This window comes from Thamnophis elegans, chromosome 11 (genome assembly GCF_009769535.1).
Source record: "Thamnophis elegans isolate rThaEle1 chromosome 11, rThaEle1.pri, whole genome shotgun sequence".
Lineage (NCBI taxonomy): Eukaryota > Metazoa > Chordata > Lepidosauria > Squamata > Colubridae > Thamnophis > Thamnophis elegans.
In genome coordinates, this window is record NC_045551.1 from 19,551,354 (window position 1) to 19,564,245 (window position 12,892).

The 12,892-nt window shown below is 38.0% G+C and overlaps 1 protein-coding gene across 5 annotated transcripts in view; it reads left to right on the forward strand.

Moving 5' to 3' along the window:
- The window catches only part of SH3KBP1 (SH3 domain containing kinase binding protein 1), a 206,266-nt gene that overhangs the window by 92,436 nt on the left and 100,938 nt on the right, over window positions 1-12,892 (forward strand). For 4 of the 5 annotated variants that reach the window (XM_032226591.1, XM_032226594.1, XM_032226595.1 and 1 more), the window contains 2 exons: window positions 3,580-3,706; window positions 9,229-9,303. In XM_032226591.1, the coding sequence (XP_032082482.1) occupies window positions 3,580-3,706; window positions 9,229-9,303 (202 nt within the window). The remainder of the gene's footprint in view (window positions 1-3,579; window positions 3,707-9,228; window positions 9,304-12,892) is intronic. The other variant, XM_032226592.1, reaches the window with a different exon arrangement.

A 12,892-nucleotide genomic window follows, 5' to 3' on the forward strand; every position in this document is an offset into this window, starting at 1 on the left:
AAGGGCTCAAAGACTAAGAAGGCATCCAAGGTCTCTTCCAACAGTAAGCACTCGAATACCTCCTCCCAAAAGAAGGAGGCACAGGAACCGCTGCAGCCAAGTCCATTGCCACCACTGCAGCTTGTTTAAATCCAGGTCCGTTTAGCCCGATGCTGCCAATTAACACATCAGGGCTTTGGAGGACCACTGGGCCACATTTCCAGGGTAGGAGCGTGGAAGCCACCTTTACCCCAACTGGGACTGGCCTTCGCCTGGAAGAGCACCTGGCTCCATTGCCAGCCTCGTATGCCCCTGCAGCCATGCCAGCCATGCCCTCTAGTTACCAGGACTTTATAGCAGAAGTTATAAAAAAGGGATTGCGACTGGACTAAAGGAGAGAGCCTCGGGGCTGCAGGCTGGGCCCCCCCGGGTCACATCCCAAACATGGGGGGTGCCGGCACCTACAGCTCTTTCCCGGCTACCAGAACCCGACCACAGCCCCTCCCCTTCCTCGGATGAGGGTGAAATCAGGGAGACCGACCTGTCGGATGAGGAGGGTCCCGTCACTGATAAATCCTCCTACATGGGCCTTTTTCCATCTAACTTGTTCACCCCCTTATTATGCAAGGCCAAGGCGGCTTCAGAGCTTGGGACTCATGCAGTGAAAGAACCCCCATCGCAGTCCCAGCAGACCAGTGTTTGGTTTACTGAACACAAGTTGGAGATCGACACCATTCTGGCCCCGCAGCTGTTTGTCAATACTATTCAGCGTCAGTGGTCCACTCCTACTTCCGGCCCAGCTGCGTCAACCAATGATGTTCATTTCTATAACGCTGCAGATGACCTCAACAAGGCACTGTTGTGGCCAACAATTGACCTGCCAGTTGCAGCACTCAAGCCAGAGGACAGGCAGCCCCCTGAGCAGTGCGAGCCTCGACAGCAGCTTCCTTTTTTCCCCGCTCAAGCCTTAGCTGGCTACAACAGCTACAGGGGTGGATCCCGGTCGGGGATTCAAGGGCCCATCAGGACTTGAACAAGATTGTAGCTGCTGTACAGTTCACCGCAGACGCCACTTTGAGCGCTACTCAGTTTGCCTCCAGGGCAGTGGTGTCCTTGGTAGCCTCACGCAGACTTTTGTGGCTACAACAGTGGCAACAGATGTCAAACATAAATAGCACCTTGCCTCTGAGCCATATACAGGGGCACCCTCTTTGGGGATTCACTCACCCCCCTATTGATTGAGGGTAAGGATAAACGCAAAATTCTCCCCTCCAATCCCAATAAGGGGTTCACACACCCAGCTCCTTACACTAGAAGACTTTGGGTGGCATACATTAAAAGATAATATCCTGTATTGATTTATTAGTAATATTATGTAGTACCAAACAAGAAGGTACCAATCTAAAGAGTTTGACATTTAAACTAATGTCTAAAATAATAATTGAACTGTTATTCAAAACAAAACAAAAAAGGATTTGCACTGTATAGTTGAATGGATGGAATACTGGAACAGAATATTTAAAACAATAGTATGGTCTATAAAGTTAAAAAAAATAAGTATAAAAGAGGAATGAGTCCAGACAGAAATATGAGGCTTGAGAGTTTATTTTTGCTATTGTACATAGGTATAACCAGTATAATGAATTGCTACATAAAACATAGGAAATAAATCACTGATAAACCCAAGTCTTTTGTGAGAGCTACAGGGTGGATAGTTATATTGGCCATTTGACATGTTGGTACAGTCATTCACATACCATGGTTTATGAAGCTGCAGATGAATGTCATTACAATTTATCCCATGCTAACTTTGGCATTAAGTATTCTGGCACACATTCAAACAGAATACCTGTTACTCAAACGTATTCTTTAATGTTAATTAACAAGCTAATAAAGTAAACCGATATATAATCCTTGGATGACTACCTGAATCAATTGTTGATGGATTAATTATTCTTTAACTAAATATCTTAATTATAGTTTGGTTAAGTCTTGCTGCTAAATATAATTATATTGTTCTGTATTATTCAGTCTATATGTTCAGAGGGAGGAAGAGGGAAAAAATATAATGTCATTCTCTCTCTTATTAAACATTAAGCTATAATGCATGTTTTATTAGGATATTTGCCATAATTGTAGGCTAATTTGTTTACAATATAATTATATCAAAATTTTGTTATAGTGTCTGTAAAGAAAGTGTTAAACCTACTTTAATATTCACCACAACAACGCCTCAGGTGCCAAAAGCATGCATGCGCGTGCGTGCTATCACGCTCGCTCATATGCCCACCCTCATAATGTAATGCCCCTACACACAGGGCCCCCTGCACATGTCCGTGTGACCCTCCCTGCTGCCCCCACATGCACGCACAGTTTTCTTGGAGCCTTGGGAAGGCGATAATGGCCTCCCTCGCTCCCCGGAAGCCTTCTGAAGGCCAGAAACAGCCCATTTTCTGACTTCCGGTGGGCTCAGTAGGTCCATTTTTCACCCTCTCCAGGCTCCAGAAACTTTCTAGAAGCCTGGGGAGGGCAAAAAGTGGCCCCACACGCAAACCGGAAATTCAGGAACAGAAGTTTGGGAACTTCCGGGTTGTCCATTGAGCCATTTTTCTCCCTTTGGAGGGTGAAAACAGCCCAACACACAAACTGGAAGCCCGTTCCCAAACTTCCGGTTTGTACATTGGGTGGTTTTTTACCTCCCCAGGCTTCAGGCGGTTTCCCTGAAGTCTCTGGAGGGCGAAAAACAGCCTCACACACAAACAGAAGTCCATTCCTGAACTTCCGGTTTGCATGTTGGGCTGTTTTTTGCCCTCTGAAGGCTTCAAGGAAGCCTTCAGAGGGCAAATTGACTTTGCTTGTCAGGAGATTGCAGAAAGTGATCATATAACCCTGGGACACTGCATCCGTCATAAATATGAATCAGTTACCAAGCATCTGAATTTTGATCACCTGACCATGGGGATGCTGTAACAGTCATCAGTATGAAAAATGGTCATAAGTCACTTTATTCTGTGCCATTGTAACTTCAAATGATCACTAAACAAACTGTTGTAAGTCAAGGAATACCTGTACATTGTGTTAAAGTCAGGGTTCTTACTCTTCTTTGGCAATTGAGCTATCTTGAATGTATCATTATAATCAAAATGAAAGCTATCAAGTATGGATAACAGATTTGGACAGAAAGGAAAGCACATAACTAAGCTAACTAGCAAATATTCTTAGTAACTGAGGCACCTTGAAATCATGGACTGGTGTAAAGTTGGTTATTGTTTTAATGGATTATAATACCATATATGGCCCACTACTATGGTATTCCAAGATTCGAAGGCCTATACCTCTTACTTTGTGTAGTTTAAACTTCAGCCTCTCATTTACCAAAATAGCATCCCGAAACAGTTGCTTAGGGACTTGATGGGTTTATTTCTATTCAATAATGTTCAAATGAATGGCATAACATACCATTAAATCTTGCAAGATACTGAAAATGACATCACTGTCCATGGATATTTAGAAGTTTGTATGTAAGAATACTAAAATTGTTGTTGTCACTGTACGTTTAAAAGCAGGAATTCACTATGTTTGTTTTCTTCTTTGGCACAGGTAGAAGAAGGTTGGTGGGAAGGAGTGCTAAATGGAAAGACTGGCATGTTCCCTTCTAATTTCATAAAGGAGCTTTCTGATTCTGATGATACTAGAATTGTCTATGAAGAGCACCTGATAAAACCGAGTAAGCGTATAAGCATTCATTTTATTTTAGCTTTGGCTGGATTCTTTCATTATACAATGGATTTTCTTTTTCTCCTTTCTAATGAACAAAATTTGTAGAAGTTGTACAGTGAATTATGCCAGGTGAAACCGAATTAGTATTAAATTAAGTTTAGCAAGCCACAAATATTTAAACTCCCTGGTTGTTGTTTTTCTGATTGAATTATCTTTTTGTTCATTTTCCTTAGTCATCATTTGCTATTAGATTTTATCACTAAAAGTTCTGAAATGCTAATTCAGAAATTCAGTTGAACTATGGTTGGTAATGATGCTTCTATCTTTTAATGTTTACTGCTGGAATATAGTTAAAATAATGATACTACATTTGCAACAGCTTTATTTTTTTTCTTTTGCCTAACACTTAGCAGTTTTGTTTTTTTCTATTAATAGTGCTGTTGTACCTGGAACTCAGGTTTAGGTCAGTAAACCCAAGGAATGGTCTTCAGAATTATGCAAAAAGTGGTCACTAGCAAGGCTGTGGCAAATAAGCTAAGCCAGGAGACTATTAATTATTTAGGGTGGCAGATCTCTTGAATTCTTGATTTTAAAAAAATAGTATATGCTATTGGACACAGCTAGATATGTTATTTTTATTATTTTGCTTTACAAATATCCTCTATTTTTAAGTCACTAAAGTATGCTATTTTGTATTCTATGGCTCATTAATTAGTATATAAAATTAAGTACTGCAGCATTGCTTAGTATACTTTTTATTACAAACTCCCCATAAATTTAATATGTGTGGTTCAGTTGTATTATGAAGCAGAAGTGTAGGATTTGTGGTCCTCCAGATGATGAAGAATTATAATTCCAAGAACTCTTAGACATGTTGTATCCGGCTACTGGGAGGATCAAATGTTTTCCTTTGCTATAAAGATTCGTGTCTTTGGACAATGATAAATTTGCTTTGTCAACTGTGATGTTCACACATCTTCCATGATGCAACTCATCTTTCACTGCTATTCGATAAAAAAGAATAAAAGGATAGCTATTTTCCCCAGTATGTTTAGATCAGTATTAAATGAAACTTGTTTTTATATTGTTACTGCTAGTCAAATTGTACCATGGGATTTTTAGTTTAATTTGTCCAGAATTTTTTTAACAATTTCTGTACAAACTACTTTTGAAGTATATTTTACTTTTGAAGTATTGTATGCATTGCAGTACTTCCATAATGATTTATTAATTAACGTTTGCCAAGAATATTTTATCAGTCATAATTACTGCTTTGTTTTTAATTTCTATAGTTGTTTTCAATTTATAACTTAGATGAAAATATATTTATGAGCTTTTTTTTGTTTACATCATTATTATGTCTGTCTCCCCATCATCGTTATTAAAATGTTTCACATCATTAATTGAATATACTCCTTGTAAATTTATGGCATCAGATAAAAGTAGATTTGTCAGTAGCTACTAAGGAGGTTTATAGCAAAGGATGGAACTGAAATATGGCTCTTCCTAATTTATAATAGACACTATGGATTATTCGCCATAGTGAATATAGTCAAATAATTATTGACTTTGTCAGGAGAGACATGCCTAAATAAATTCAGATAAACACAGCAGAATATATTTTATATGAAATTAAGTTCAGTAGTATCATATATTTATGAACTCATCAATATGTATTGCTTAGCAAATTTCTCTATTCAAAAAGCAATGTAAAAATAGAGTTATTGATTTTGAGAATGCAATTGAGATGGATATATGACAGATCAAGATGTTAACAGTTATCCTTTGTGTAGCATAAAAGTTAATAAGAGACTTGACTAAACACTAAGGATATAATCCGTCTTCTACCTTCATTTGAGTCTCCAGTGGCTGCTTACGGATGAACAGCCCATAACTACAACACAGGTGGCTAGATTCTGTGCAGCAGCACTGCAGATTCATCGGAAACACATGTCTAATCCACTATAGCTATTTTATGCAACAAATGTGGGAAACCAGTTGCATTGCTTATTCCTTTCCCTTTTAGTATTAAACTGATTACGGGCCACACAGTTTATGGATTGTAATTTTAGTATAGTTAGACCATGTATAATTGACAGACTGGATTTTATCATAGATTTTAGCTGTTATTTATTTTAAACTTGGATTTTTAATTGTATATTTACTGAGTGTTTTTATTTGACCTGGCATCTGGTCTATGACTGTAATAAATTGAATTGAATAAGAGACTTGACTTAAAATATTTTTATCATTTGTACTATACTATTTGAAAAGATGGCAATCCTAGTTTTAGGATTCTAGATTAAATTAAAGCAGATTTTTCAATCATTGCAAACCTTTCATGCAGAATCTCATAAAACCTGAATTTAAACTTTTCAGTAATTTTTATATATTAATTTTTTGACATAATGAAGATATAATGACATCTCAAAATCAGTAATTCTATTTTTTGATTGCTTTTTGAACAGAGAAATTTGCTAAGCAATACATATTGATTAATTCATAAATATATGATGCTACTGAACTTAATTTTGTATAAAATATACTGTGCTGTGCTTATAAAACTAAAGACTACAAATACCATATTTTTTGAAGTATAAGACACTCTGGAGAATAGGATGCACCTTAGTTTTGGGGGAGGAAAATAAGAAAAAAAAATCCGCCTCTGCCTACCAGCACCCATGGTATTCAGCTGACACATGGTAAGGAAGTCAGCCAATGAATAGGCAAAGCAACCAAATCAGCCAATGAGGGCTATTTGGACTCTGAAATTTGCCGTGTGAGCAAAAAGGAGACACGAAGGAGGCTGGCTCAGCCGAGAACTGAAAGTGAAACTACTTGTGTTTTGCTTGTATTTACTGCTACCTTGAAAAACATGCTTTTGGTAATGTATTATATATTATTATTATTTTGAATCCTGCTGAATCAGTTACTGTGCTTTCGGAATGTGATTGCTGCTGCAAATTCTGACCAGCCAGGTCAGCTTCAGAACTTATTGCAGCCTGATTCAGCACAGCTGATTGGTGGGTGGATCGCACTGCTGGAATACCCCCAATCAGCTCTTCCAAGCTGCAGGGATTGCCACAGACTGTTGCTGCCTCCATGCCTCACGTTTTTGGCCTCTGTTGGGAGCGGGTGGGGCTACATTCAGTGTATAAGACACAACAAAATTTTCACCCTCTTTTTGAGGGGGAAAGGTGCTTCTTTACTCCGAAAAATGTGGTAGTCCTTGAATTACAACCTCAGTTGAGCCCAAAATTTCTGTAGTTAAGTGAGACATTTGTTAAGTCAGTTTTGCACCATTTTATGACCTCTCTTGCAACAGTTGTTAAGTGAATCACTGCAAGTGTTAAATTAGTAACATGGTTGTTACGTGAATCTAGCTTCCCCACTGACTTTGCTTGAGGTGTCACATGAACCTTGGACACTGCCGATGTACTAAATATGAAGCAGTTGCCAAACAACTGAAGTTTGATACCATGACTATGGAGATGCTGCAACAGTCCTAAGTGTGAAAAATCGTCATGTCACTTTTTTCAGTGCCATTGTAACTTCAAACCATCACTAAATGAACTGTTGTAAATCAAGTACTACCTGTAGTGGCAAATGTATTAGGATAATACATTTTATTCTAATAAAAGTAAAGGTAAAGGTTCCCTTGCACATATGTGCTCGTCGTACCCAACTCTAGGGGCGATGCTCATCTCCATTACAAAGCCGAAGAGCCAGCACTGTCCAAAGACGTCTCTGTGGTCATGTGGCCGGTATGACTAAATGCCGAAGGCGCATTAATGTATATTCTAATACATTACATCTTTTATGAAAAGAGGAGTGGGAATAAAGAATCGTGAATATGCTCACATACAATAAAACTCTTTTAAAAAAAACAATAATATCTCTCTGGAGAAGGTTCCCAATCCTCTGAAAATAGATTTGGGAGGAGGGAAAAGTTGGTTCTACTTAATTTGTTGATGGACATTCAGAATTGTTGTGTATTATGAGCAAAAAGAAGCCTTCCCTGGACCCAGCTATTTTGAAAAACTATCGTCCTGTCTCCAACCTTCTTTTTTTGGGGAAGGTTGTTGAGAAGGTGTGGCGCTTCAACTCCGACGGACCTTGAGTGAAACGGATTATCTAGACTCCTTTCAGTCCGGTTTCAGGCCTGGGTACAGCACGGAAACCACTTTGGTCGCCCTGACTGATGATCTCTGGTGGGCCAGGGATAGAGGACATTCCTCTATCCTAGTGCTTCTTGATCTCTCAGCGGCCTTCGATACCATCAACCATGGTATCCTTCTGCGACGCCTAGGGGAGGTGGGAGTGAGAGGCACCGTTTTACGGTGGTTCTCCTCTTACCTCTCTGACAGGTCGCAGTCGGTGTTGGTCGGGGGGCAAAGGTTGACTCCTAGGCCCCTCAAATGTGGTGTGCCACAGGGTTCAGTCTTGTACCCCTTCCTATTTAACATCTACATGAAGTTGCTGGGTGAGATCATGCGACAGCACGGGGTGAAGTACCATCAATATGCAGATGATACTCAACTGTATCTTTCTGCCCCGTGCCAGCTCAGTGTAATGGCGGACGTGATGTGCCGATGCCTGGAGGCTGTTAGGATCTGGATGGGGGTGAACAAACTTGTGCTCAATCCCGATTGAGTGGCTTTGGATGCTGCCCCCGAAGGACAGTTTAGACAGTCTATCCTTAACCCTGGGGGGTGAAAATTTACGCCCCTCAGAGAGGGTCCACAATTTGGGGGTCCTCCGATTCGCAGCTGAAACGGAACATCATCTATCGGCTCTGACCAAGGGGACCTTTGCCCAGGTTCGTCTGGTGCACCAATTGCAGCCCTATTTGGATCGGGAGGCACTTCAAATGGTTATTCACGCCCTTCTCACCTCAAGGCTGGATTATTGCAACGTGCTCTACATGGGGCTACCCTTGAAAAGCGTTCGGAGACTGCAGTTAGTCCAGAATGCAGCCGCACGAGCGATATTGGGTGCACTGAGGTACACCCACGTTACACCTGTCCTCTGCAAGCTGCACTGGCTACCAATTGGTCTCCAGATGCAATTCAAGGTGTTGGTTATTACCTTTAAAGCCCTACATGGCTTAGGGCCAGCATACCTTCAAGACCACCTACTGCCACATACCTCCCAGTGGCTGGTAAGATCCCACAGATTGGGCCTCCTTCAGATCCCGTCAGCCAGGCAATGTCGGCTGGCGGCTCTCCTCCGCATCCCAACCCTATGCTAATTTGCGCAGAAATTATACTTCAGGTGTTTATTGACCATTAAAAATGTTCAGAAAGAATACATGATTTACTTCGTTGAATGACATAATCTGAACAAAGTGTTGACTTTTTTCTCTCAGAAATTCAGTGAAATTATAATTACTTATAAGTTTGTTCTTTTACTAATGAAACTTTAATGCAGAAAGATTAAAAATTATTCTTCTCTTTACTTTTGCTATTACTTCAATTTTCCTATACTTTCTTTTTGTTCTGCTCTCCTTTTCTTTTATTCTGCTGTCAGGAAAGTCTGCCTTTGAAGGGTCAATTCTGTATAAAGTGGGACCGACAAAGATTGAGAGCTACAGACGCTATAACAGTGAGTTAACTAACAGAAAAAAGAGAGAATGCTAAGTTAAGGCTGCTCTTTGAATGTGTCTTTTTTCATTGCCAATGAAAGAACATCTACCTCTTGTGCACTAGTTGACTACTTGCATAGTTGTCTGTGAGATGATCAGTTTGTGTGCATGTCTTTTGAAAATGAATGTAATCTACAAACATGGGCAAAACAATTTGCAATATTGGGAATCACCCCAAAAATATAGTGCTCAGCTAAATATTTTGATCTGAAAACATGCATATTGCAATGATTGTAGGAATTGTAGGCCAACAGTAGAACATGTGTTTGGAGCTCAGAATATATAGGTTTAGTAGCCTAAGAATTAAAGAATCTTGGGGAAAGCTTTTCATAAAATCTTGGACAAGCATTGCTAATTGAGACATTTACAGTAATAGTATGCATATTATCTAGTAGGCTAGATAAACCTACCTGGTGTAAGGGCCCAATCATGATTCCAGATAGGTGGAAAGGTCCAAAATGGGGACACACCAGCTTCAAATGAACCACCTTTTATATAACGTTGAACAGCGTACATTACTATAAACCAATCTTTAAAAACAACAATATGCATACATTTTCAGTAGTCATAGTAACCTAGTTCAACCAAAAGTAACAAGGTGTGATAAGGCCTTTATCTTATCAATACCTTTCCTACATTAAAAGTATTCCTAAGTAAGTTTGTAACTTGGTACCAGGGTCTCATCAATCCCCAGGATGAACAGGCAATTTATAAGAACGAAGGCAGATGGCCTGGTTTTCATGTATTGCTGTCAAGCATAGTTAACCAACAGTCAAGACACACTCCATTCTTGTATTCATGAGATAATGATTATTATTTTCTCAGGTATTAATTAAAAAGCATGATGCAAATAACTAAAATATTTCCCAGATTGATTTACTAGAGTTACTAGGAAATTTTTTTAAAAATTGACATATAGTTACTTTCCTAGCTTTATCATTATTGAAAATGCTGTTGTCTATTTCAATATTATAGTTGCTCCATGAAAATGCAACACTTTTCCCCCAGTGTTATATATTGGCATTTAAATCTATACCAAGAATCTGTGAAGTGGAATAGGAGAAAGATTGGCTTTGCTCTGAAGTGGAGAAAAGGGGGGGGGGGTGTGGAATACTTTTTCATACTTTCATTTATCAGGAAACAACAGGAGAGAAAAAGCACAATTAGATTGCAGCATTCTATTCATATATTTTTTTAAGGTTTTATGTGCTGCCTTTAAAAATAAGAATTTTTCAAGCACTTCCAAATAAAAATAAACTGAAATAGTTATAAAACAGCAAGCACCTATGCTAAACAAATTAAAAGTTTTTAACATTCTTAGTGAATTGGGAATTAACTCTAAAGCAAACTTATTTTACTTAACTGCTGAATAAACCAATCTGAATTATTTGTCTCATTTAGCAAACTATAGTTTGCAATCACAAGTCATGAACTGTAGGAATAGAAACTCAGTTGAATATGGGGAAGGGGAAATATGGTTTAAAATTATTTTTGAACTGGGTAAAAGGCCATGTAGCATGTTGAATTCTGCTGAGATTTAAAAGGGGATTGGACAGGCTTAAACATGATACACATGTTTTTTTTTTCTTTTTTAAAGAAAAAAATAAGGAAGCTGAGACAGTGTGCATGTGTAAGATATATTTCAGAGGGGGAAAAACCCTGAGCCAGTGAATCAGCTTGATGTTGAAGACTCAAATTATATCCCTGCCACCAATCTAAATGTTAAATTATCAAATTATCATTCAAGCCTTTGGCAAAAGAAAAAAGACTGGGAGGAAAAAGATCAATTCCAAATTATAAGAAATAGTTTGAAACTAATAATGAAAAACTTTTTATTTGTTTTTTTAAATCAAATGATATATGCATAAATTCAATTGTTGTGTTACGTTATAGTGAACTTACCAAGTAAAGTGGAAGATTGGGATCATCCATGAATATTCTACCCGATGGTAAAAGCTGTCTGTATCCACAAACATAGATTCATTATTACAATGTGCTCAGTGTTAGAGGCTACTGAATAATCAATATATGTTGTCTGGTGATAAAGGGCAATGCTAATTTCACTCTGTTTGCTGAAGCAGAAGGATTCAAGAGTTAAAGAAAATTAATATACTGGGCAAAAAGAGAAAACATTTGAATAATAAAACTTGTATATTCTGAAAGAACAGATATGATTATTACAATAGGTAAAGGTTGGGAAGTTGTTCTGATGGTGCAGCTGAAAAAATATTTAATGTTGTACCGTATTTTTCAGAGTATAAGACACACCAAGATTTTGAAGAGGCAAATTTTTTTTAAAAAGTTTTTGCACTTTGCAGACCTCCCCCAAATGGCCCGTTTTTGCAAAAATGGGCCCATTTTTTTTAAAAAAAGGGCATAAATAGCCTTTAGGAGGCTTGTAGAGTGCTCCTGGCGGGGGGGGGGCTCAAAACCAAGGCCTCAACATTTTACCATACTACGTAACTGCACAAATCATAACATTTGAAATACATGTTTAAACTCAGTAAATTATTAAATTAATCAGAAAAGTTAATGTTTGTTTTAATACCTGCTTGAAATACAGATAGTCTTTGACTTACAATCACAATTGAGTCCAAAATTTATGTTGCTAAGTGAATCATTTGTTAAGTGAATTTTGCCCCTTATTATGATCTTTCTTGACACATTTGTTAAATGAATCACGGCAGTTGTTAAGTTAGTACCACAGTTGTAAAGTGAATCTGGCTTCCCCATTGACTTTGCCTATCAGAAGGTCACAAAGGGTGATCACATGACACCAGGACACTGCAACCATCATAAATATGAACCAAGTTGTCAAGTGTCTGAATTTTGTTCAAATGACTATTGGGATGCTGCAACAGTTGTAAGTGTGAAAAATGGTCATGTCATTTTTTTCAGTATGGTTATAACTTCAAATGGTCACTAAATGAATTGTAAGTTGAAGACTACCTGTATAATGCAATAGCTATAAATGTAGACACTATTTCTACATGTTATATGAGAAGTATCATTTTATCAATGCAGCATAAATGGTAAAGACCTATGTTTTAGAAGTCTAATTTATTAATCCAAATGTCTCATAAGAAGTACACGAAGACAATGTAACTTCTTTGAAATTCAAATAATAATTTAAGATTGTAAAATTATCCCAATAAAGTAATTTACAAATCTCCTAGCCTGTTAAATTCATTTTAGGTAAGAAAAATAGTCCACAATTATTAGAGTCCTATTGTTTTAACATCACTTGTTTTATCTTGTACAAAATTGAAAAAAAAACTACCATTACCAAAATGACAAACAGATCATTATCCTAAGTGCTCAGATTCAATCAGACTGAAAACAGCATGGATATTTCTCGTACATCCATTTTTCCCTCTTATTTTGGCATTATAAGGGTAAAAGACATCAATTTCTTTCTCTGAAAAAAATATTTCTAGTTGCTTACCGTATATACTCGAGTATAGGCCGACCCGAATATAAGCCGAGGCACCTAATTTTACCACAAAAAACTGGAAAAGTTATTGACTCGAGTATAAGCCTAGGGTGGGA